The sequence below is a fragment of the Tigriopus californicus genome, chromosome 1 (genome assembly GCF_007210705.1).
Source record: "Tigriopus californicus strain San Diego chromosome 1, Tcal_SD_v2.1, whole genome shotgun sequence".
NCBI classification, from domain to species: domain Eukaryota; kingdom Metazoa; phylum Arthropoda; class Copepoda; order Harpacticoida; family Harpacticidae; genus Tigriopus; species Tigriopus californicus.
This window is the reverse complement of record NC_081440.1, coordinates 12,036,180-12,062,278: the sequence shown is the minus strand read 5'-3', so window position 1 is coordinate 12,062,278 and position 26,099 is coordinate 12,036,180. Positions and strand designations below refer to the sequence as shown.

At 44.7% G+C, this 26,099-nt stretch overlaps 2 protein-coding genes and 1 long non-coding RNA gene across 6 annotated transcripts; 2 read left to right on the top strand and 1 right to left on the bottom strand.

Moving 5' to 3' along the window:
* The first annotated feature begins 3,580 nt into the window (after nucleotides 1-3,580).
* Nucleotides 3,581-7,428, top strand: LOC131889929 (uncharacterized). 3 transcript variants are annotated; one of them, XR_009374254.1, is made up of 5 exons: nucleotides 3,581-5,136; nucleotides 5,325-5,467; nucleotides 5,579-5,828; nucleotides 6,894-7,026; nucleotides 7,090-7,428. It is a non-coding gene; the product is annotated as an uncharacterized LOC131889929 (long non-coding RNA). The 3 variants fall into 3 exon arrangements; XR_009374252.1 differs by having other exon boundaries at nucleotides 3,581-5,467; XR_009374253.1 differs by having other exon boundaries at nucleotides 3,581-5,472.
* A 4,444-nt stretch (nucleotides 7,429-11,872) lies between these two features.
* On the top strand, nucleotides 11,873-14,732 carry LOC131889862 (uncharacterized). The gene is made up of 4 exons (XM_059239079.1): nucleotides 11,873-12,692; nucleotides 12,778-13,047; nucleotides 13,218-13,666; nucleotides 13,748-14,732. Exons 1-4 carry the CDS (start codon nucleotides 12,516-12,518, stop codon nucleotides 14,562-14,564), a joined length of 1,713 nt encoding a protein of 570 aa, XP_059095062.1. The 5' UTR covers nucleotides 11,873-12,515; the 3' UTR covers nucleotides 14,565-14,732.
* A 2-nt stretch (nucleotides 14,733-14,734) lies between these two features.
* Nucleotides 14,735-25,382, bottom strand: LOC131889797 (lethal(2) giant larvae protein-like). 2 transcript variants are annotated; one of them, XM_059238991.1, is made up of 12 exons: nucleotides 24,735-25,378; nucleotides 24,091-24,234; nucleotides 22,395-22,492; nucleotides 21,239-21,581; nucleotides 20,729-21,045; nucleotides 19,642-20,660; nucleotides 19,278-19,431; nucleotides 17,106-17,227; nucleotides 16,204-16,996; nucleotides 15,404-15,588; nucleotides 15,219-15,280; nucleotides 14,735-15,120 (listed from the first exon to the last, which is right to left on the bottom strand). In XM_059238991.1, the coding sequence occupies exons 2-12, from the start codon at nucleotides 24,232-24,234 to the stop codon at nucleotides 15,013-15,015; spliced, it is 3,345 nt and encodes a 1,114-aa protein (XP_059094974.1). In that variant the 5' UTR covers nucleotides 24,735-25,378; the 3' UTR covers nucleotides 14,735-15,012. The 2 variants fall into 2 exon arrangements, with proteins under 2 accessions (XP_059094974.1, XP_059094982.1); XM_059238999.1 differs by lacking the exon at nucleotides 15,219-15,280 and having other exon boundaries at nucleotides 24,735-25,382.
* Between the last annotated feature and the right edge of the window lie 717 nt (nucleotides 25,383-26,099).

Below are 26,099 nucleotides of genomic sequence, written 5' to 3'. Positions count from 1 at the left end.
AAATATGGTCGGTAGTTTTTGACAAGCCTATTCCAACCGATTCAAGGAAAACTTTTTCAACTCGGAACTTTTCACGACTATTTCGGCTCCAGAACTATGGAAGAAAGCCAGGGACCAAATGGTGTATGGAACACACGAACCAAGTAATCAAATTATCACATTGTTAATATTGTTGGCAGAAAAAGGGAAGACGCGGGGGGCGCTCGAGTTTCGTTGATTTCATTATGGCATCATTATGGATCAAGATTGATTTCCATCCCTACCAGACTACGTTTGTACCAAGTTTGTTTCTCATTTACGTGCAGAAATAGAAACATATTTCTCGTTCGCCTTGAACCGCTCATTTAGCCAACGGAAATAGGTCTGTTTGTAGTTGGATTTGTCCAAAACATTACGGCCCTTACCTCGTTTAATTGTTCTTTGTTTTCGAATCCGTCTGATATGTGTTGTTTGCAAAGTCCGTTAACGACTCGAATCACCACACAGCCAGGTTACGCTATCGCAAGCATGGCTGCTTCCCTGAAAAAGTAAAGTGAGCAAAGTGTCAAACGGATGTGAGATAATCGCAAACACAAAAAAATCCCCCTTCAAGGCGAGTATCTTGTTTTCTTGGCTCGTTTCTTCAATAACCTCTTAAAGGAAGGCTCACATTGAGATTTATGTTGTTCTGAGCGTATCCAGTGAAAACTTCAACCAATCTCAAAGCTCAGAGTGTTACAATGACGCACGACAATGGCCAGGTTCTTTTAAATTACACCTCCTAATTTAAAGTGAAATCTCCGAGGTTCGATTTCAGAAAATTTGTTGTTTGTACTCATGTATAATTCCATGAATTTTAATCACAGAACGTCATATTTTATTCATTTTAAAATGAACTTCTTCTTAATTGGACGTTTACAGACCACAAGTAACAATGGCTCTAGACAACAAATATAGTTAATTGGTTACTTATCAGAGGTGTCTCAATTCCTTTGAACAATTGCCAGTTGAAGTACATTATAACCTTGAGCACTTCATTTGAAGCAAAACTCCGCCCTACAATCCATGGGATACTAAATGAACCCTCCCTCTTGTGATTGCTCATTGACTACATGCGGTACATATAGCGATTGGTTCGTCCTACAAATGCCACCGCCTGAAATGTAAACGTAGTACAGGAAGTTTTTCAATCTATTTGCCGAAATTCATGCATTCAGTGTTTGCTGAACCAAACTCCAAAGAGCGGCTCTTGAGATGACGGATCGGTGACAAGCCTTGCCTTTTCGGCTGTTTTGCCATTGAAAGAATGCAAAAAAGAAAGGAAGAAGCCTCTGTGTTCTCTTGGTCAAGCATCAATCATATATGAGATGAAAGGCATCCAACTTTTGGCCACTCATGGCAAAAAAAGGTGGAACAAAACCAAAGCTTTCGAAAACTACATACAAGTATGGAAAGAAGGCTGAGCTTGTCCCAGAAAGTAAAACAGATCTTTTTCTTCTACATAATTTGTTACAGAAGAAGCCCATGAGTCTGAAAGGAAGTAAGGGGAATCTCCACTCCGTAATTAACGGCATTTGTCAAGATTTTAAATCATCACAATAGTTTATCGAACTTTCTTTATCAATTGAAATTCAACGAAGACCCAATAATATATGAAGTGCACTTTGATGGAAATACATTGCCATTCGTTGAAATCCTTTTTGAAGCTGATATTTGCTGTAATAGCCTGGATCTCCTGCAATCAGCTTCAATCCATTTTCAATTTTCTTCAGTTCCAGCGATTGATATCGAACAACGTAAGCGAATGAGAGAGAGAGATAACAACGTAGACATGGGTTCAAAACTTTAGATCTTTCAAGCTCCAAGTGAGTGCAGATTCCAATCGAATTGTACTGTGTTCCACTTTCAATGCTGAAAGAAAGGTGAATCTGACCTTTTCCTTTTGTTTACTCATTTCCAATCAGATCCGTCTCGGGCATTCTATCTTATTTCTCCATGTAATGTCGAACTGACCAGGCATAAAATGATGAGGGAGGCATTGTTGCACTTTGCGTTGAACGAGAAACGTTCGAAAGGATGGAGAACGCACGGCACGGACAGAGTAGAAGGCTTCCATGAAATTTGAGCCCATAGTTAATCGCTAGAAAATATTCTAATCTCCCAATGAGGCTGGCGCTTGCAAAATTAGCTCAGAGGTCTGGCCATTCAGGGCACCCACGGATTATGAACTCATGATAAACATGTACGACTAGCTCGGTCGAAGCGGCCTTAATTTGAGAAGCATATGCTCCAAAATAAGTCGATTTGCAGCCCACCCTGTATGAGTGTTTTTCCTGGCTCAATTCAGCACAGAGGAGGGAAGGCAATCGTTGTTGGTTCATGATGTACCCTCTTGGGGTGGCGTGGGGATGGAGGACAAGAATAACAAAAGCGACTGACTTATGGCAGTCAATAAAATGAGAACCGGGGAGAGTGGGCGATGCAAATTCCAGGGATCCAATTACGTCTAGAATTGCTCTTTGACAAGAAAGATAATTGCCCGGCAAATCCTGGATTCCACTTGCTGCTAAGTGTGTGCACGAGTGTCTCTGCTGTTTTGAATGAATGGATTTACGAACATCAAGTCAGGCGTTTTGCTTATATTAAACGTACTGTATTCTTGGAAAAAATACTAGTTTTCGAGAAGTGAGCACGATTTCCTCGCAGATTGGATTAACTTTTGAGAAGGAAGAGACCGGATGAAACGTATTTTACTGCTTCTGAATCAGCCCTTGCATAATGTTATAGTCCCTGCTGCATCGATTTCTAAAACTCCCTTCTTTTTCCCAGAAAAGACTTGAAAATATGATGAACAAGCGAGTACGTACAACTGAGCCTCTAGAGGAAAGATTGGAGTGGTAAGACCTCCAGAATCAACACCTAATGGAAACTTGTTTATTATCTCACCACTATCAGTCCTTGCACCTCATTATGCATGGTCTATTGCTCCGGTAGAGGCCTAGTTTGAAACTCCAAGGAGTAATATCTCTCACTCTTGCCTTGGCCACTAAATGTGAACGTCCCGTTCGTACAGAGCACCTCCTTGAACTGTATGGCCAATGAGTCACAGGTATCAACTTGGGATATGATATTATCACCAATATTCCGCAAACTGTGTCCAATTATTTCACTCGTCCTCAACCAACGGGAGAGAGACGAGATGACACATCCCAACCATTGAGAATCAATTAACCTCTTTGAACTCTACCTTGTGACGTGAGATTTCCGGCCAGCAGTGAGCTAATGGCCCGACATAAAAGGAAATAAATTCCGACCTAGCCTGCTGCTCAGACATTGTCATTGGATACTCGTGTGGTTGTGTGGGTCCACTTCGGAGGAATTTCCCCTACCATTCCCGTCCACCTCGTCCACTCTCATCCTGCTTAGGTCTGCCCAAAACGTCCTTCATTGGCAATGATCACTTCTCCTCCTCCAGGGAAGATTAAGCTCAAGCTTGGCATGGAAGCAGCGAGAACGGCAGTCCCACATTTCTAAGCTCTACCTACTCCGACCGCCACTCAGGACTCAAAATATACAGGCATAAGCTGATCCCGTCTCACCTGTTACTAGTTTTGGGCCTCTTAACCCACTTCCGGGTGGAAAATGGGCCTTAGAACCCGCGGGCTCTCATGGGGACCATGGACAACCCTAACACTTCACTTCACTTTGATGGGCTAGCAGAGGCAAATGGGAGAAAAATACAAATTTATCCTGCACACCTGGACAACTTCACAATGGGTTGGAGAAGCAATCGTTTTCCCCAAATTTTGAAGCTGACTGTGTTTGTCAGTCGAGCAGGCACAACTACTCTTTCAATACATGTGCTGGAGGAGATTCTTCCACCATCTCTTCTAGTTCGAGTGCTCTACGGCCGATGTTGGAGACATCGAACGCAGCCGTCATCGCCACCTAGAAGGTTGGAGCGCACAGGCTGATGATAGTATTGGTGGCGCTGGTGGTGGAGGCGATGCTCTTCATGTACAGCCAGTAGTACCTATTGTACAGACGATTATGAGTGCGTGTGCTTGTTCATGCAGGGTTGCCCTCCACTCCAGAGTATTAGCCGGGATGAGCATATGTGAATGTGGAGATTTGGACAAGAACAGCACGCCTTTTATGCATGCAGCAGTGCTTTTAGTCCATAGGTGATTGCCTTGAATCCCATGAATTGGCCAGGGTGACGAAGACTACATCAGGAAAGAAACGTGGACCGCAACTTTACCTTTCCTTTCCATTGACTGACAGTCTCTCTCCTTTAGTAATTTGTACCTTAGTGATGGCAAAGCTTACGTGAATTTATTCAAAAGGGTGAAATTATGGGACAAGGTTTTCTGAAGGACTCCCGACCAATGGCTTGATCTTGCTAAAATTGTGATGTAGCGGCCTGTACGATGAACTGAAGTCGAGGAGATAAGTCCAGATCGTCAAGATGCCTTCGTTTACACCAACTCCAGCACCACCATGCCCAACAATAAGGACCAGTTTGAAGCGCCCGTTTTTCAATAGGAGCCCCTCCTCTGTGTAGCAAATGTTGTAGGTGACGTCACGACTAAATCTGATGTCACTTTTGGCCAACTCAAAATCTCTCATTCTGACTGAGATCTTCCAAGAAGCCATGAAAATGAAGTAGAATCCTCATTGACTTAGAAGTCAATCTACCAAGGGGGGATTAGTCAGAGGAGTTTCAAGTTTGGAGGGCGTGGGAGTTCCAGTTTGGTAACATCGAACAGTTGGCGATACTGACAAAAATCCATCTGTAGACACCACATGGATACAGTTGCCACTATTCACAAGGATCAAGGTTTTATTTTCCAAATCTCTCGTAGGGAATGTTTTGCTGGAGATGACTGACACTTTACGATATAATCCGTCCTTTCAGTCACACTGTAAAAACTAGCCAGTTACATTGAAATGTACCTGTTCCATGTCAAGATTGGTAAAGAGAAACTGTTAACAAAATTACTTGGAAGAGACTCTTTCCTGCCTGGTTAACAAATCTTCGTTGACAGTGGTCTAGATTCACTCCAGCAACAGCTACTTGGGAGTGTTTATTTACATTACCGACGAAAGATTCTTCAACTTACCATGACTTGGAACTGAATGATGTCCAAATCCCAGGTTCAAACTCAAATCTCCTTTACTATTCAATTCAATGAAGAGGAATCGGCATCTTGTAAAGCGTAAAGTGGGGTATCCATTATATGGGTACTTCGGATTTTTGAACCCTCTTTTTCGTGAGGCAATGACGCAAGAAGGGATGAAATTGAAAATACCCACGCCACTCTCAATTCAAGCTTCCATTCTAGGACCCCATTTCTCATCTGGACACAATTGAATTTGAATATTACTTTGGCGTTATGGATTTACCATGGTCCACAAATGGACCCTTGCATTTATATCAAAGTGGGTATGAGCATTTCCTCGCTTTCTCCTTACACATACAGTGACGGTAAGGTAAACTCGCTCCTTCATTCTACTCACGATCTAAAGTGTAAAGTGGGGAACATATCAATTATTGCTAATGGTGGCAAGGTTCGAAAAGTTTGACCTCTAATCTCAGGTGTTGGACATGAGCCAAGCCATGGAGAGTTTAACCTTGCCCTGTTGCATCACATGTTGTCCCACGTCATCCACGACAAATGAGTGTATGTGTTGGAGAGAGGTAAAGAAATCGAAGAAAAACAATGAGAAAATTTCCATTTCATTGTGAAACGCCACGAACCCTCTTGCTGTATTCACCTGGCGTGGCGGATGGGGCCAATAACATGAATTCCAGTTCAAATTCAGTCACATCATGTTTCCTTCAAAAGGTGAGTGACGAATCAAAATAATTTTCGTCGGCCTCTCTCGCCGAAAAGATGCGGGATGTGGTCTTTCATCCTGAAAATTGTGGATCTTTCAAATCTCGCCCAAAGCGAAATCAATTTGATACTTCATGAATATTAGGGGAGAGAACGTATGGAACGGATCGAATCCATGAGCTCATCTTGACTGCAAATCTCTTGAAAGGGTTTGAGAACGGCCTGGCCAAGAAAAATTGTTTGGAAGTGCCCATTGTGGGCGTTCAAATTATGGGTTACCTTTACATTAGACCTTCATACGCGATTTTGGAGGTGAACACAATAAACCTCTGTATGCATTACAACACGCTAATGCGATGAAATTGCTCTTCCTTTCAGAGAAATGATGGTCCACATAGCTAAACTTACTTAATAGAGCGTGAGGATGTTTCAATATGATTTAATAAATCACAAGTTAAATTCTTATGAAGCTCTATCTATATATTGTGATGTTCTTCACTTCCGAGTCTCGAAGCTTCCGCCCATCTAATCACGCTTGAGGGCGATCTGCTTGGCCGTTTGCATTCAAAATGTAGGGTTGCATTCCTTACACCCTCCTCATTCATCACATGCGATATCACAGAGATACAGAAAACGATTCAGAGCAAATTCCTTGGCACGTTAACCCTTGAAGAAATGCCCCACCAAGAAACCAAGCATGTGTATATAAACTCCGCATTAGTCACTTGCCCATTTATTGTAAAGAAGCTTTTTTAACCTGTTCAAATATATGTCAATCATAACCCGGCTAACCATACATATATTGGAAGTATAAGGAAAAATAGATTTCATTTCAAGGTCCTGAGCCCAAGTCTCGTGTGACGACAAGAATAACTAGAAAACAAGACGAGCTCATTTGTTGAGGAGACTCATACGGATTGGGCTGAGCACAGCCCTTGTACAAAGGTAGATCCAGTAAAGATCAAAGGATAGCATTGTGGGATAAATGACATTGTCAGAACTGAGAGGAAACCCGAGAGACGTGCGATAGGATCAGTTCGAAAACACATGATGAGGCACTTTATTCTTTTAAAGGTACTGTCAGATGCAGAGCGGGGTCAGCGTCGAGAAGATGAGAGAAAATCCTTGGGGAGTGGAGCAAGTCAAACCACCACAAACATTGAGACTCGAACTTTGAGAAGATAAATGAAGTCACGAGCGCTTTCAGGTGAGGTCTCAAAATGTTCCCTCATTATCAGCTTTACCAATCATGTCTGTCTGCCGTTACTAGGTTAGCAACCACGACGAGAAATAGACGCATCCAATCCAAAGGACACACATAGATCCGGAAACCCACCTCTAAACCCTGATTTGATATGAGGTGGGAGCTTTGGTGCACACACACACACACACACACACACCATGGAGTTGGAATGTCCTATAGAGACTGATTTACAATCCAGATAGGCTCGAGTCCAATGGGAAGTACTCTGCTGTCCTGTACGTATGTAGAAGGACCAAGTACAATCGGCCAAATGAGCCCCACCAAAACAAATATCTTTTATCTTTCATGCATGTGTATACGTTGTACATGTCGCAAATGGTATTCTGCACAGCCAGTGGGATCATCTATTTCGAGTGTGTTATGCATGAACACACATTGGGCTGCTGTTGGGGAAGGGGGGGCGCTACATACAGTGATTCATCAAGGCTTGTAGTCAATCTGGCAAAGTGCATGTTTCGCCTAAAAATAAGGCAAGTCTCTGTCGGAAAAATGAAGTGAAGGGAAAGCTCTACAAGATACATGACATGACATATACCCTTAATGTGAAGAAGGAAAGGTCCAACGATGGGTTTTCAGGATCTATTTTTCTATTTCAGCAAATGACGTTTCCAATGCAATGTATTTTATTGAATTCATTTTAAACTAATTAAAAAATGATGGAACATTTGGGTATTTTCATATTTTCAACTTGAGAGATGTGGTAATTAGTAGCTTTTCATGATTGATGATAGTTTCCAGTACTACTAAAAGACACTTCAGATTAAGGTAATTGTTCATCCACGCCCTCATTTTGAAGGAAATGAGAAAAAACGTGGAAGCAATCCCTTTCAATTAGTGACTTAATAATCGAAGCTAGGATAGTTTGGTGAATGAAATTATCTCTGAGGAAAAAAAGATGAAACAAACCAAGTAAATTTTGATACAAGCACTAAATATTGTTTCTAACTGTACGTACTTGTGAAGGATATGTAACCGTATTTAGTAGTAAAGCGTTGAAAGGTGTATTCTCAAGTTAGTGTTCATGAGAAAATAGATATATGTCCTATGCTTGCCTTTTATTGACTCAATCCAGAGTTTTGAGTTGTGGAAATACACCAGATCTCTCTTGTCGCATCCAAAAAAGGTTGTAGAGATGGGATCTAGATCAATTCATTGAAAGCATTGTGACATCTTGTGGTTAACGAGATTTCCCCTCCATCCATTTTTTCTTCCTCTTCTTCTATTACTACATCGACGACGACGAACTATCGTCAAGTCGCTTTATTGCACCAATTTCAGGATCAGAAAAAGGCAGGAAAACGAAGAAGATAGGAGAAGGAATAAGAGGAAATGGAAGAGGAAAAGGACCATCACGCACGAGAGAAAGAGTGAGTAGTTTGAGTTTGGCCGGCCAGAAAGAGTAGAACTATCACTGCCACTTGTCTTGGTAATCGCCTGGCTCCGAGATGAACGAGAACCCAGCAGAGAGGATGGAATAATAAGACATAGAAAAAGCTTTTAGCTTGATTGCATTTCTTCTCCTGCCACGATCGGGTCCAAAGAGGGATGTGATTTAATGGAGGAATCACGTTTTGATCGATGATATGATTGAATGTCCTACTTTGTAAATATCAGGCCATGACTTGCACAGTGCACACACACACCCTAAAGTCCAACCCTGCATCGCTGCCTTCAGTTTCGTAGATTCCAAGAATGACGCACTATTAGAGCCATAAATATCGGGAACGGTCAAACCAAACTGGAGGAACTCTTTGGAACTTTTTCTCGTTTATCATAGAAGACCACTTCCACGGAGGTTAGATTCTTCTTTAAGCTACGTTTTCGTGTGGTGGAGGCAAAGGCGAGCCAAAGCAAAGTCTAGCTCGGCTTCCAATGATTACCGAGCCCAAATTGAGTGCCAGGAATACAGACTCAGATTAAACCTGGTGGCACGAAAAAACTGGTAATTACACCTTCAGCATGAACTTGGCAAGCGCATGGACATAATGGATCTCAAGATGTACTGTACTGTATATGGTTCTACGATCTTCTCACAAAGAGATACGTAATCCAACGTGACGTATCTATACCTTGATTGGTACAAACCAACCCAACCCCTCAATCTATATACCCTTTCACGGCATAAATCTTCCGTGAAAAGTGGAACAGGAAATTTGGATTCCCACCAATAGCGAGAGGGAGTCCCAAGTCCCAACATCGATCGGATATCGACCCTGTCCCAAGCAACCCAAGCAGCCAAAGAGTGGTGTGCTCTACGTAGGCTCGCCAAAGAAGGCCATTGAGAATAATCATTAAGCAAACAATACCACTCACGACAACCAACTCTCTGTCGCAACCAACGAAAAATGGCAGCCACAAACAATTTTGGTTGTTCCCCCCCATTATATGAGAGAGCAGTGCGCATTGCAGAGTGTATGTCCTGTAGCTTGTATTGTAGTAGACTCTTATCCCGTGGAAAGAAAGCTTCTCGAATTGGGGGAAAATGTTAAGAAAATCGTGCCCAAGACAGAATGACCACATCTCTTTTCATGCCTTGTTTTTCTCGTTAGCCTTGCCTCCCTTGTTATCATCTCAGGCCTTTCTCCAAGATCCGCGCAGTCTGCCCACTTCTGTAAATGTGAAATTTTATGGTGAACGGCCAAGCTTTTTCCGAAACTGGTCAAATCATCAAGTTTTGTGCCAGACACACGAATCACAAGATGATCCATTATGACAAATTCCTCTCCTGGTCCGTTCCTTTTCAAGGAATCGGTCGGTGAAAACGAACGTGATCTCAATGGTTCCCCCTAGATCTGAGATTGTCTTATGAGTCGAAGAAGAAGATTTTTGAGGCCAGTTACTTGCTCCAGATCGTAAATGGCCTTGAAGCTTGTCTTCCAGAGTCTTTTTTTGCCCGTCTTTGTAGACACGAAGACGGATTGATGATGACATCTCAAACTAAATGAAGACGAAGCCAAGCATTTTGCAACGTGAACAAGTGAATCGAAAAGTTCAAGAACTATTCTATTCGGCTGGATCAAGGTTAGTCCATTTAGTAGCTAGTCGTTTATGGTCCTACCTGGAGTGGAGGAAGACACCCAGACGCGGCACATCTGTCACAAGTCAATGTACAATTATAGATCTCCACCCAGGGTTATTTCGCCTCACTCACTCTCACGTTGACAGATCTCAGCTGTTGGTGTTGTTACCTTCCTGCACTTCACAGCACAACCAGCAACCACATTTCAGGTTCGTGGTGAGCCCCGCAAATGGAGCTTAGTTCAATTAGACCGTGGGATGATCGAAACCACGACTGTTTTGGACCTTCAAGGCGAGCACCATCCTAAAGGTGCCAACACACGTGTTCGATTGGTGGAAGACAGAAGGAAACCAAGAGGAGCGAGCTCCTTCGAGATTGAACGAACTTTGGGCAGATTGACGGATGATGTTTCAGGTGCTCTTGGGTTACCTCGCCTGACATTCACAAGCCATGATTTCTGTGAATGGTGCTTTCTCCACGTCTTCTTGGCATCTATTTCAATGCCGGAGTGTGTGGCTTCCTGAGCCTGTGACTCTTTTTTGCCGTCTTGTTTTACTCATTTCAGTTTAATCTGCATTGTGCCGACGCAACGGGAGAAAACTCAGGGGAAGGGGGCAGCAGTCGTCTGCCAATCTTCAGAGGGAGGGGTGAGGGGGAACTCGGAACGACCAGCAGGCCAGCAGGCCATCATGCACAAATCCCCCAATGAGTCTTAGAGAGGATTGCTGGTAAAGGCCGGGTTCGAAGGCAATGTACTCAAGTCGATTTGTTGTAGTTCAGCCGTACGCGAGTGATGGAAGGGGAACGGAACGGAGACTCGAGAGGGAACTAGTGTGAGTGTGCATGTGGGTAGGTGTGCAGAGTGGGTGCGTTTGTTGTGCTTGTTTGCCACCCACGATCGAGTCCTGCCGAGCGGCTTGGAGGTCTACCCAGAGGACGGACGGACGACCCACGGATGAAAAGTCACTCATTTGGAATAGGCCGTGGAGAGGGCAACAACAGCAACAACAGCAACAACAACAACAACCACATTATCCAGCTTGCCTGCCTAGTTCCTACTCAAGGCTGCTAAACTGTGAGTGAGAGGACTGAATGGACTCGACTCTAGTCAAGCTCTCTGGCCTCGTTTTTGTGCGCATGGAACGGAAAAAGGAGAGGGAAATGAACGATTCCAAACAGAGTTGGGCAAATGAAAACAAAGTTCGTTGGGACCAGACGAGCGGAAGATAACATTGAGGCCGCCAGTACCAGCCTGGATCTGACTTCTGGACTGGGATCCGTTTTTTTCTTTTACAATATGTCAGTCGAAAGTGAGCTAACAAGATTGAGCTATTAGTTTTCAAGATTGGAAATACGGTGTCTCAATAAAAGAAATTATCAGAAATTTGGCTAAAGTCGCATTATCGTGCATGGTTCGGCCTAACAATCTAGGTCCCGATAAATTTGACCAAAGTCGAAGTTCCGCAAAATGGATCCACAATGGTAGGTTTCGTGAAAATGGAACATATTCTTTGCGAGGAAAGGGTTGGGCATCCTTCTCTTTCAGAGTCTCCTCGACATCCACTGAAATCTTATCAATCTTCTAAAAATATAAATTTTATATATTCGACCATTTCATATGATCTCATGTCATCCACACATGGGTCAATACCATGTCATCATTAGCAAAACCATCATCCATGGCACATAGTTTGCACCGCAAGACAACAGGAACTCGAACCCTCAGGGGTTTCACAGTTTGTCCTCCGCCATTGAAGCGATCATGTGGGAACACCAACATTGGCCGTTGACCAAACTGTGTGATATGTGGATGCTCTTGCCGCTTGCCTTCCTGGAGAATGCCAAGTCCATCCCATGAAGGCAAGAGAAACAGGAGGATATCGAAAAAGGAAGGGAAGGAGGGGAAGGAGTAGGAGAGCATAGGGATGGGTGCCATTGGAGAGTAGATGAACCAACTGGCCGGTCCAACCGCCGCACGGACTGGACAAGCCCAGTGAAGGAGCACGAAGAGGGTGGATGGTGGATCTCCATCCAATAGCTCCAATCTTCGAAGCTTCACCCAAAACTAGCAACTAGCAACTAGCTTCCTTGTTCCGCCGTCTGGGATCCAGAGGCTTTCCGTTCCAGTGCATTACTAAAAGAGGGCTCGAGCCAAAGAAGTACAGTCAGCGGGAAGAGGGATCCAAGTCTTATAACCCTCTCTCTCTCCCTCCTCCCTGGGTGCTGCGTGACCCCTTTGGAACTGGCATAAGAGACACTTCATTACCGGGAGGGACACACCACCACCATTCATTTTTTTTCGGGGGGGGTTGTAATTGATCCCACCCTTGAATGTAAATCACTGTGACTGGATCTTGACGAATTTGACGATGTGATCCAATGCTGGGAGGGGTGGGCCCCAAATCCGATCACAATGAGTTCGCTGACCGCGCCCAGACGTCCCAGCCGGCATTTGGATCCGGAATTGGGCGAACTAGGGCTGGCCACAACGGGATCGCCGGGTCAACGCAAACGCAAACCGGTTCCGACCCCCAGAAGCACCTTAAGGAAACCGAAATTGGCGACCCGAGACAAAGACGGCGGTCCTCATGTAAGTTGTGACAGACGTAACAATGCGCAAAAAACCGGTTTAAGAGTGATTGGTGGAGTCGCGTGTTATTTTTATCAATGTTCAGGTAGCCTTGTCGTTTGATTCGTCCTCCTCCCCGGATGACAGTGGTGTGGGTGGAGTGGAAGATGAAGACAAAGTGAGTCGTCCCCATGGGTCAGGTGGAAGTGGTGAGGATCCGGAGGACATTTTGGCCGCCTTGGAAAAGATCCCAGGGGTGGGGAGTCTGAGGTCCGTCCAGTCGAGTGTGGGTAGTAGTTTGCCTTCATTGTCTTTGGACAGGGTGAAACGCGAGGAATCCAGTCATAGCTTGGGTTCCACCCAAAGCTCCGGCCATGTAAGTGCAATTTTTGAAGTATTTTGAAGCTCTGTGTTCCACCTTCTTGCATAGGGACAAGCCAGTCCGAAATCTCGTTTGAAGTGTATGTGTGTGGGTGTTCGTTTTTTATTCCGACGTCCCAATTATCCTCAATGATTTCATGACGTTTTCGCCCCAATTTCGTGTAGTTCTCCATGAAAAGCTCTGAGGCGGCAGATTTTTTGAGGCGCGACCGCTCGCTCAAACTGATTGGATCCAAGAAGATCGTAGACGAGGGAGCAGCACCTGGAAACGCATTAAAAACACAAACTTCAAGCGAACAGGCACCCGTAAAGCCCAATCGGAAGTCTATTTCCAAACCGACATCTCCAGTAAATGGTGTCCCAACCAAGCCTCAAACGTTCCAATTCAATGATAGTCAAAAGCCGAGTGAACCGATGGAGTCGGACAAAGTGGACCCCAACGAATCGATAAAGATCCAGACAAATGAGATCCCGCTCCAGATGTTGGCGAGCAATGCAACTGGTGATCCAGAACAAGAAGATCCCAATCACGACGAGACTCAAGTGAACATCGCCGACGGATCTTCTTCCACTGTGATTCAGGGTCGGCCTCTCCCTGATCTTCCGGAACTCAGGTGAGATCATTCATAAACTTGATACCTTGCCAATTTTCCCACAAGCCACTTAATAATCCTTGCTTCCTTGTCGCGATCCAGGTTCAAGATGGATGAGATCCGAGTGATTACGCCCACGTCAGTAGGGAGTGGCTCCGACAAGGAGCATGAAAATGTGTACGCCTCTTTGATCAGTCCCACGCGCACAAGCCAGAACCACTATTACTCTCAGCTGTCCTCATCGACCACGCCTTGTGGGCGTCAATTACCTCGCGTGGGAACGCCTGAATCATGCGCCCTTTTGGACCCGCGACCCGCTCGACCAAGGTCGACTTCCAACAACTACCTCACACTCACTGGTACTCTCAAGCGAGGTTCCAGATCCTCCTCGTCCAAGCGAAACGAAAAGATCGAGGAATGTCTCTACGACGTCCAGCTCAACTTGACTTCCGAACACATTTCCAATCTCGAGAAGAAAGTCCACGCCAAGTATCATGATCGATGTTTCTGTGGCCTTCAACGGGGCATTCACATATTCCTATTCTCTCTGGTGTGCTTGCCGCTCTTTTGGGTGGTGGCCACTTGGCAAGCCTTCTACTTAGGTACACTTACCTGGTACAACATATTTATCTACTATAACGAGGATCGAACCTGTTGCCACAAGCTGCTCTCGCCGTTCGTGCTTCTGGCCTATCCACTTTGGATCATTCCAATCACGGTCCTCGTAGGCCTTTTCGGCGGCCTTTACCAGATCTCTTGGTACTTTGACTCTTGGTGCACAGCCATTGCTGCCTTGGATGGAGGGTTCTTCGGATGGTTTTGCAACTGGTTGGATGTACCGGATTGTTGTCCTTACCAAGTCATATTATTGTCAGCAAACGATTATGAAAGGCCTCCCACGGGAGCCACACTCTTATGAAATCATTCTCACTATAACTTTCGCACTCTGGAAAGCCAAGATGAAATTGGAAATCTTCTCACTAGTCTTTATTGCAATAGTTTCTTATTTGCACAATTTGTTATACCATTTTTGATACCGCTGATATTCAAAATACATCATAGAATCTCTTCTGAATGACGAACTGAAGGTCTTCTTGATTGTGTCTTATTTATTTTTCGGTGGTTAAGGTGGTTTTATTATAGTGTAATCAATATAGTACAATCAAGTTATCAAGGCATATAAAACTAACAAAGCTGATTTTTTTTTACATTTTTGTAGTGGTTGACAAGAATTTTCAGAAATTTCTTTCCCATGCTCCTGTAGAGACAGAACTCGAATCAAATTTACTCTTCCTCACAAAAAATATATTTGGGTGAAACTTCCTTCATTAGCTTTATCTCATTGTCTTCGTAACAATCATCCGTCATCAAACGCTTTGAACTTCACTGGTGGTGGAGATCATGCTCGGAAATTCACTTCCCGTCGATTCCATACTCGCCAAGGGAGCCAAGGGATCAATATCCTCCGGATCAGGCTAAAGAGGTAAAGCAATATTGGATGAATAAGTCATTTAATGAATTGATTAGCGTTGTAACACATATTTGAAGGGTAAAGTTAAAATCGGGTAATCACCTCCACAGGATCATCCAAGGAAATGTGAGTCATGTGAGTCAGGTCATCGGCTAGTTCATGCACTACAGGGTGGAACACAAAAACCATGCATATAACGAAAACAAAACAAAAACGCAAGCCCAACAACAGTTAGTATGAATATGCAGTATTTACACTCAAATCAACACCCCCCAGGACCAACATACCTTCTGGAGTGGGATTTTCGCCATTGACCGGGCTGGTGGGTTTGGTGGTAGACTCTGTGCTGATAGCCGTACCGGATGAAGATGCGGTGGTGATGGTTTTGGATTCACTCACTTGCACTGTGCGCGAGATTGTTAGCGAGGAGCTTGAGCTCACTACCGTGCTAGTGTGCTCGGATATCGAGCTCCTGTAAATGAAGTTACGTATTGTACATCTTGGTTTTATTGGGATTCGCGTTTTAGAAGCCACTGGGCATAGTAAATTCTCAACAAACCTTTGTGTAGTGTATATATATCAGATTTTATTTTATAATTATTTTTACGCCATGACATGACCAAGAGTCGCAATAAAGATTAAAGATTATAAGTAACATGTTGAGGACATTACAATCTTAGTTCGGCAAGAAAGGCAATATTTGAAATCTCAATGGTAAAGCTCGATCGGTAATCAAAATGTAACAACTGTAAGAATCCCTAATAAGGGCAAAGATCGGCATGAATCATTTTGAACTTCTAGATTGATTCCTTAAAACTTAAACTCTACTTACGACTTCAGTGCAAGTTCACTTAAGCTTGGCTGTGATCTAATGAACAGCTTTGGAGCAAATAATTGACACATTTAGCTATGCTTTAAGATTGTAACCTCATGCTTCAGTATATGCATGTAACGTTATCCAATTGTGAAGGATCTGGCGTTCTTTAACAATCAGGCTAACAGGTTAATGAAAAAATATACCCATATTAAAACGTGATTCGTAAACATAATCAAACTAATTTTAGTGTCCTTTCTTTCTCAAACTTACATCGTGTGATCCTTGACAGAATCCAAGGTGATGTCCCCACTCACTTCCGACATGGTCGTGTCATTGTGAGGATCACCCGGAGAAGGCGCGGCTGGAATAGTTGGAGCTTCTTCCGGTTTGTCCACGGTAGTGCTTGCCGGGGCCGATTTCTCCTCCTTGGCCACCGGTCTGGCATCCTCGGCCAGTTGCAGATATCCGCTGGGTCGGACGATCCGACCGGCAGCGACGGAAACACGTTGAAGCTCAGACGAGGAGCACGAATAGAACGCCTCGCCAGTGGGTGCGAACACGAACGAGGAGATCGCGATCACGTCCTCTTTTTTGACGCAATTGGTCTGGATTTGCCGGCGCATCTCGGGTAAGGAATGGATGGAAATGTCGCCTTGATTCGTCAAACACATCAAGCAGTTCTCCATGTAATTGCTGTCGGCACGAGATTTGAAGGTAGTGAAACCGATTTTTCGGATTCGAGCGCCTTCGTGGGCGGTGAGCTTATATTTGCCGGAGGGTTTTAGGGTGGGCAAAAGGAAGGTCTTGAATTGCTCCTCTGATGCGATTAATACTTTATGGGGAGCTGGCGCTCCATCGGGGTTGGATTCGTGAACGGGCACGCCTCCTGCATCCAGGACTTCAATGGCGATGACCGGTGCCTTGTGCTTGAGCTGGATCTCTTTGCCCAAAATAGCTGACGATTTGACCGACGAACGCTTCTCACTTCCGGGAAGAGTGATGAGGAACACCAAAATCTGACCACTGTTCGTTCCAGCCCACAAGGTGGCCGATAAAGTTTGGGCTAAAAGAAATAAAGGACCGAGAAGTCGAGGGCCATGCAATGCCAGTGTGCCAAAAAGTAGACTACTGTAAGAAGGCACTCTTGTATCGGAATCACATGTTCTACTCACGGTTGGCAATGAAGGTGTTGGCGAAATGTAGACACCGGACCATGGAGCCTAACCCGTCTTCGGATCCAGATCTAGCCTCTACTTGTCTCTCTACAGGGCGTGACTCGGGTGATTCGGAACGACTGCAAGAAGAGAAAGGATCGTTTTCGTGTGGGTGCGAAAATGGAGGACAAGAAGGAAAGAAGTTCACTTGAGTGCAACGATCCGCTCTACCTCGTAATAAGTTGTTCAGTACATGCATGTTTTCTAAAGTGAGCGAGGCCCCGCCATACTGCAATCCGTAACTATCCTCCTCGGGTTCGCCCACGGAATAAATGAGGTGCTCATCAAAATCTAAGTTCAAGTAATCCGCGCTATTCGTCAGAACACTATCGCGTTTAATCAGTCTGGGGATGTTGGATGGTGAAGGTGGGGCAATGATGGATTTTCTCGACGGCTGAAACGGCGATTGACCCAAGACGAAGGAACTTCGACCCAGATGGCCATGGTTCAAGGCCTCAATACTTCGGGTTCTCAAGTTTAAACGGACGGAGGAGGCACAATTGAGCGATTGAAGAACAACGTCTTTGGAGAACTTGATCTCGTGAACACGGGCCTTCATCATGGGTGGGAATTGCTTGTTGATCCCGCTTTGAAACGAGCTGAGGGGTAGATCCTCGGAAGATGAATCCACACAGTCTCGACTCACGTGATAGAACTGGTTGGAAAGGCCCAAGTACATATCGCTGGAATCCGAAGACTTGGTCTTTTTCCTGAATTCGGCGATGGAGGCGTTCTCAGTGTCCTTGGACCAATGGATTGGTTTGACTTCGAGCTCTTCCTGTTGGGCTTGTTGGATCACGTGGTTAAGAACTGAGGCTCTATTACACATCCCTGTGTAGGTCTGGCCCCACATCTTTTCCAAGTTCTTCTTATTGGCGCGTCCACGATTGGCCTCCAGAGTCAATGGCAACAACATTTTGGGCAACTTCCAGCCCAATTTGGTTCCAGACGTCTTTTTGGGAACGTTGACAAAGGATTCGTAGGTGAACGACCTTTGCAATTGGAGTTTCGGCCTTCTAGCTGGTTCTTCATTGAGTTCTGCTTGAGGGGAGGGCGATGTACTTTCTCGATCCTTGGAAAAGTCGCGCAAAAGTTCCCTCCGGTTTATCGATGGTCTTTTGAAAGGTTGGGAAATATCCTCAATGTCATCGAAGTGAGATATAGTAGTTGACTTAGATATTACAGATCCATTCCAACGAACCTGAGGGCCGGATTCCTTCACAATAGAAGGTTGGGGATCATCTTCGGCCATTTTCGAGAAACTCTTTTGAAGCTGTTGGATAACGTGTCTTTTGACGGTGTTTCGATTATATTGAGAGGATCGTTCTTCCACTTGATCTGCAATAGATCCACGGCGACATTGAGCAAGATTGGCACATCTCGAGGTCTTCATACCATTGCCACGGGGTAGGGATTGTCGACGGAGATTTTGGCTGTCGGCAACTGTTTCGATTGGTTTTCCTGTCGTTGGGTTTTGAGAGGCTCTCCTCCCCGTTCCACGTATCTTGGATAGGCCTTCTTGAAATCGGCTGGTGCTTCGCGTGTCTCCTGATTCTGAGTTGTCGACAGATTTACGGTGGAACAACCTCGCCTTTTTCCTAAAGTCATTGACACTCTGCGATATCTTGAGTGTCGAGTCCAAAGATTTCATCGATTGAAGAGACTTGCTTCGTAAAGTCTTCCACTGGGCCTTTTCTGGCCATTGAATCGAATTTGGAACCCCATCAAAGCCCGTCCAATACCAATCCGGGAGTTCCAGAAATCTATCATTCTTGCTCTTCTTGTCGGTTTTCAACTCGGGCAGCTCGGTTTGAGTGGTCGAATCCATTAACCTTTTGGCCTTGATCAAGTCAATTTGTTCGGCTCTGGTCACGGACACACTTGTAGGAGTGGTTCGATGGTATCGTCCAGACCTCGTGTGGTCTTGGATCTTTCGCCAATGATAGGAAAGCTGCTTCGCAGTTTTGGGTGCATTTGAGACTACTCCTGAACTAGAATCACTACTGTTAATGCTACGATTGAAAGCTGGAACTATTCTAACTGGATCATTTCTGGTCTTTGCGTATGTCCTTGAATTGAAAGAAAGTACAGAGCAAATGAGGATTGCACCACAAGGCCAGTTCAACTTACAGCTCTTTCTTGATGGGATCTGTGGGAACTCCGGGTCGTTTCTTGTCAATATTCCTCTGTGACCGTCCCTTCCTCAATCTGCGGAATGATTCTCTCAAGGATTTCTTCAATGACTTTCGACGCGACATGGGGTTGTCATCTGCATTAGCAATGTCTGAAACAAGCGAACGATCCATGGATGCAATATTCAAATAGAGAAGTGTAAAGCTTTGGGATTTCATACTAGTGCGCCCTCTGGTTCTACCATGAAGGTAGTTCTTGCCACGATTGTGGCGCAGCCTGACGAACTCACACAACTGAAATCCGATCCCGTACTTTACACGTCTCTATACTCACATCGCACAGGACTAACTGTAACGCCTACCTTGAGCATTCAATGTGCATTTAGTAAGGATTGCAACTTGGTGGATGCAATCCAAAAGAACCAGTCCATGGGCGGTTCCAATAGCGGCCAATTCCCACTCCTTGGAGGACACCAATGAATTAATACTGGCTGGGGGTGAGACTTGGATCACACATGAAGGCTGATAACCCGGTTCCATCTTTATTTCGTTGGTTCGAATGGTCAAGGCTGCGTGTCCTTTCCATGCAAAGCCTTCTTTTTCGGTCACCAGATCCACTTTAATTGGGAGCATTTTGGCCTCGACTGCTTGATCCTGTAGCTCACAAACGAGGACTTGACCAGCAGTTCCACCTACCAAGAGCCGCCCACTTTGCCGACAGAAGGCCAGTTTTTTAATAGCCAAACGAGGATCGTCACTGTAAGGGTCGTAAAGTCCAATGCGGCGGAAAGGAGGCCACTCCTCTTCATCTTCATCCTCTTCAAAGGGCTCGTCCAATTCATCGCCGACAAAAAATTTATTGGTTTTCACGGACAGGAGCAGGGCTAAAGCGGAATCACCGCACGACCATAACTTGACACTTCCGTCTTCGTGGCCAGTTACGAGAAGATCGTGACAACTCGCGTCTTTGTTGCTCTTCTCCGGCACCACTCCCCCATTGACAGGCCACTCCCTGTCAGAGACCTTGTCTTTCCTCTCGGCTTCGCCCATCTCCTTGAGTTTCGTGAAAACGCACTCGGAAACATTTGAAACTTGGATCAAAGCCGTGATCGCACTTGCGTGAATAGAGTTCAAGTACGGAGCATGGAACACTGGCCACGAGTCGGTGGCTAGATCAATGGTGACGAGTTCCTCCTCTGTCAGTACAAATATTCCAGCAGGGCGATTGGTGGATTCCTCGTCGTAGAATAACTCGAACTCGACCACTTTGGAACTGAGGTCGAACACTTGATGTTTGTCCTCGCCCATCATGACCGACACCGAGAACTTGTCTCCATAACTAGCCCGAGGCATGCCACCCGAAAACACGACCCAAGTCGACCTAGAAGAATACAAGATGATTGTCAGTCATGCACAGGCTTGTATTACCAGGAAGTGCACTGCTTTTACCCATTCTGATGTGCCCACAGAATTTTGGAGATACTTTTGCATGGATAAGGGCCGTACGGTGTGTTTGGCGGCTCAAGAGGCTCTCCATTTCCTTGAGTAGACCAGATGACAAAAGAGCCGTCATTGTGAGACGAGATGAATTGACTTCCGTCATTTCGCCAAGCCAAGGATTCCAACTGTTGTGATGTTACGTAAGTCTGTGAGGCGACACTGGACTTTCGGTCCCAAAGCACGATTAAACCTCTGGCATAACCGATCAAAATTCGTTCCGACTCGTTGGGTTGGATTAGCAGACCCTCCACGGCTCCAGGGTTAACCTGAAACATTCAGACACATCAAATTCAGACACCTGTTTGTCATTTTCTTTCTTCCCCAAAGGGATGTCAACCTTGTCACCAGGAAGTACGTAGTAATCTTGGTTTAAAAAAATGCTTCAAATCGAGAAGCAATCTTAATTACATGCAAAGAAACGTTATGAATTCGACATTATTAGGACACATTGTTGCTCACCTTAAAGTCCTCGGGTGCTCCTTTCATGACAATATCTTGATAGATGATGTTCTCAGAAATGGTGAATATCTCCAGTTTCAGCTGATAGATATTGCCCCCTTCTGTGCCCAAGAGTACCATATTGTGAATCGAGTCATGACACATGACGGACACTCGTTTCAATCGGCCATCTAAATGCGTGGAACTCTTCTCGGTGATTTCGGTCCCATTGATTTCCCATAAATGCAAGAAGTTGTCCTCGGTGAGAGTCACCAATCGACCCTGACCCGGGATGAAGATCATCTTGGACACAGGTTGATCTTGCTCATGCTCGCCTATGAATTCAACCCCCGGTTGTCCCACGCTACAAATAATAAGACGGTCGTCAAATTTTGAACCAAATTCCTTGCCTACTAGGCGATCGACACTTCCTAGAGTATTTGGCCATATCATGTCTGCTTAGGGATTTTGGTTTTCCAGGGGCTTTTGGCTACAACATTCTCGCGACTTGAATAGCATTATCGGATTTGGAACAAGGCGAGTTCGTGTGCCGGAAATCGGATTGAAACTAGGGCGATTATGACAATGCTAAAAAAATATTAAAAAAAGGCCATGGCTTGATCTGGTAGCTATGTGTTAGCTAGATGAATCAATCCATTTAGAGGGCTTCCTCAAGAGAACTTTTAATTTTCCTATGGCTTCTTTCACACGTCGTCTTTGTTCATACCCTCTTCGCATTGGTAGCCGCTATTCACGAACATCATTCTAGGTCAGACCATAGTTTTCTCTGGAACAAGTATTCCTTTGATCATTGATCAGCTCTTAATTGTCCTATTGTAGAAAGCGCACACTTCAAAGACTATCACAATGGGCCCATCAAGCCAAACAGACGTCGAAAAGCTAATTCCAAATATTCGCACCATTGTCTGAATAGAGGCTCTCAATTGCCCTTGGATCTGTCGATATAATCCAGTCGATCCCTTTATGAGGGGCAAAAACGCATTTCCGGGGAATATTTCAACTTCCAAATCGAGCGAGTGAGCCTAACACCCGTCCGAAGAAACTTGGCAGATGGGTTTTCAATTTCAAGATTAGCCACGCTCATAATTCTGGGATTACTCGATCCCTCGTTCGCTTTTCTACAAGGTACTGTAAAACAGTATGAAGACTAACTTACACTCTGAGAGCTCCGTGTTTGGTGGCAATGGCCAGTAATTTGAGTTCCCCATCCCATGCCATGGCCGCGGGCTTGTTTGGAAATCCATGCTGAACCTCCTGAAACGAGAAGTAAGAGATACAAATATCAACATCTAAGATAATTATTCTCCTTGTCTGACTCCGGCTCTTTTTCGCGCTTGATGCCTTCTTGCTCTACTATATGCATACTAATGAATGGTAATGAGTAATGAGAACTCCAGGGCGCTGGAGTGGATGAAACATCATTAGACTTGTCATTTCGTTTCTTGAGAGCCATGAGTCCATGACCAAAGCTCCAGATGTGCTTCAACAGAAACGATTCGCTCCATAAACGGACGAGTTCCATGACGACAACGACGACAACGACGACAACGAAGACGACGATGAAATTGGCGAGCTCTTTCAAAATACACAATCGATGCTGGTGCCAATCCTAATTTGGGGATGGGAGCGTTGGACAGGAAGGCAAGCGATTCTTTTTTCAAGATTGGACAAGTTGTTTTTAGTCATTAAATGTCGAATGTTTTAGCCCAGATTTGTGTGGTATATACTAGCTACTTACTGGTTATGAGTCACGCTTAGATGAGCATCCATACCAAGAATTAATGCCTACCACGTTATGCTGCTAAACAAAAGAAAACGCTCTTGCACCAAACTTGTACCACGTATACTTGTACCAATATTGCCTTCTTCCGGTGATTTGGATTCAAATGAACACCAGAATTTGCCACACATCAATCACCATTGACGACGACGAAAGCCCATCATTGGCTGGGTCTTTTCAGAACAAACTCGCAGCGTTCACAGAATCATCAAATTGAGTGGAATTCAGGCATATACGAACGATAAACCTCAGAGAGTTTAATTACATTTTACATCCAGACATGATGGTGTCAACATTGGAGGAGCTTTTCCATTTATCCACGCGAACTGTCGATCGAGGGAAGTGACTCGGGTGCACCTGCCACCATCATGAATAGTCAAGCCTCTCTCTGTATTTCTTTCTTTCTCTAGCTCTTCCAGTTTCTTTTTCCAACTCTCGGAACTTCTAAAGTCATTCTCAGGTACAGTAATGTACATACAGCTACGTTGATTGTACAATCACATTTTACTCTCTCACACACGTTGCCCACTACCTGTTGCATGATATCGGAGGGTGATCATCACGTCTTACATGATCAATGAAAAACGCAGGAGAAAAAAAAATGACTGAGTTTTGTGATTGCTTTGAAAAGATGACGGTCTTTCTTTGAATCCATCCGTTCAACCAATGTCGTTCGAGCTTGACGTGGACAAAACGAAATCCACCTCTGGATATTAAGAAGCAATGAGAATGGGTTGGCAGGGCACGTAAAAGCTTTTTCTTGTCACTCTTGGATGCGTCATCGTTTTCAGACCGATGGCTATCAGTCACATCACCAATTTTTTCGTCTAAAAATAGCCACACGCCCAACGGTGCGAAGCCGAGGCGAAACTTGGTATAATAGATTTCCTAGCCCTCCAAGTGATAGATGGGCCAGACCTCTCCATTTTGCAGTTTCAAAGTGGCACGAGATAAGATCTGATATATCTTTGATTTGATCTGACCGAGACCACAGGCGACAATGAGGGTGGTGAGGGTGATGGTCGAATTCTCGTTGTACATGGTTAGTAGGGAAATCTCGTACGCTTCTTACCTTGTGGAAGCCGAAGAGATCCTTTTGAATGCGGAGTCGCTCGGCATTGGGTTGATGGCCTTTGCTCCAAATGAACTTGAGCATTCGGTGATTGTGTAGGTTACTCATGCTCTGACTCTGACTTTGATGGGCTGGCTGAGGCATCTGAAAGACCAACAACCTTTAATCACTCTATTCGTGAACCATTCGAATACGCACGGGGAGGCTAGTGTCGCGAATAGACATTTCAGAAGCGAGTTAACCCATTGTGTTCGGCTGAAAATGAGACTAACATCAGGTCGCTAAGGCTTTGTTTAACAATTTTCAGCTCAACCGAATGACGTAGTCAAAAGTTACACCCCCTACATATCTCCCCATAATGAATCAACTCGCTAGCCTCTTCTGGCGATTGATAAAAACAAGGGTTTATCATTCAATCTGTGCCTGGTTGGGCACTGCCCTTTCAAAGTTTCATCCAGTGGCTTGATTAAGCTATAAATTAAAATACAAATCAGTTCAGTAGTAACCCGTGGTTCATTCCAAAATCCTATCGGGCGGGTAGGTCAATCTTTTCTCGAGGTGCCGGGTATAACTATCATTGGTCTGTGGATGTGACCCACTGGCCAGCTACAATTCATGCCCTCCATGACTCATCCATATCTCACCGTTGTTATTTTCAATCACAAGTTGATTGTTTTTCAATGGACACTCTTGTAGCCCAGTAATCAATCGAGCCTTAATTCCCCGATCCAAGAGAAGTCAGTCAGCACTCACTGCACTCACTCGCCCAGGGGAGCCACTCGATCCCAATTTCAAGCCAGGGGTTGACTTGCTCCAAGAGACACTCACTTCTGGGTTGTCTTGATTGAGATGCACGTACAGTGGTGGTACAGCCACCAAATTCTGAGTCGTCTTGGGGAAGAACCTGGATGGTGTGGATGAAAGAGTTCCAATCACCGTTGTTCACTCACTGACTGACTCACTCGTGAAATGGAGAGTGTGTATCTTATGTTGGTTGTGCTTGCAGTTCCGAGATTTGGCTGAAAGAGAACCACCACCAGCAGCACTGACTAGACACGCACGCTCAGTCAGCCACTGGCCAGGTTTGGGGTATAGATCCGGACTCGTTCTTTCAACCTCTTGGCACCTTCTTCGGAGGCAACGCACGGACTGACTGAGCGACGGAAGAGTCTGGCACGGATTGTTGTTCCTGTTTGTTCAGAAACGGGCTTGGAGGGATGAGAGATCTCTCACGAACACAGGGCAACTCCAAGGCATTCCAAGTACTCCAAGTCGTTTTGGTAGCCACAGTCCAGGGTTGCTGATGCATGGGCCAGCTGGTAGGTCTAAATCGGCGTGGTTGTAGGTCAGACGCCTGGGTTGGTTTTTTTTGACATTCTGGGTGATCTTTGGGCAGTGAGCCAAAGTGGGTATTAAACGATTAGACATTAGTCGCGAATGAGTCACCTTAACTTTTTTTCAGTAACGACTAACGGGCTAATTAACCTCCAACATGTTTTAGGCCTGATATTTGTTGACTTTGTCTTTGCAAAAGTGTGACAATGGAGTTTTGTACCGACAGGATTTTTGACTTGAGACATTTCGATATGTCATGTTGGCAAAATTGACGATTAACAATTGACTTGCGTTACTTTTACTCCAAAATTACCGCTCACCGATGAACGAGGTTCACGGCTTGTAATAATTTTTTCAAGATAATGAACTATTTGGTTCATGAAAATGGTTTTTTTTTCAATTGCTCAAAATGTCAAATTTATCACCTACTATGCCTCAACAACGATCATTATTGTGTAGACATGCTGAAATGGTTATTGCCGCTTCTGGCTAAACCATCTCAGAAAAGGCTTCTCTGAACAGGCAAATTTTAAGCACTTGTTGGAAAGCAGCAATCTTAGAATCGACATTGACATGAAACTGCTTTCACCTTCAAATTGCAATCAAACAAACATGGAAAAAAACCAATGACTGAAAATTTTAGTAGGCCAGTTTCATACCAACTGGTCTTAAAA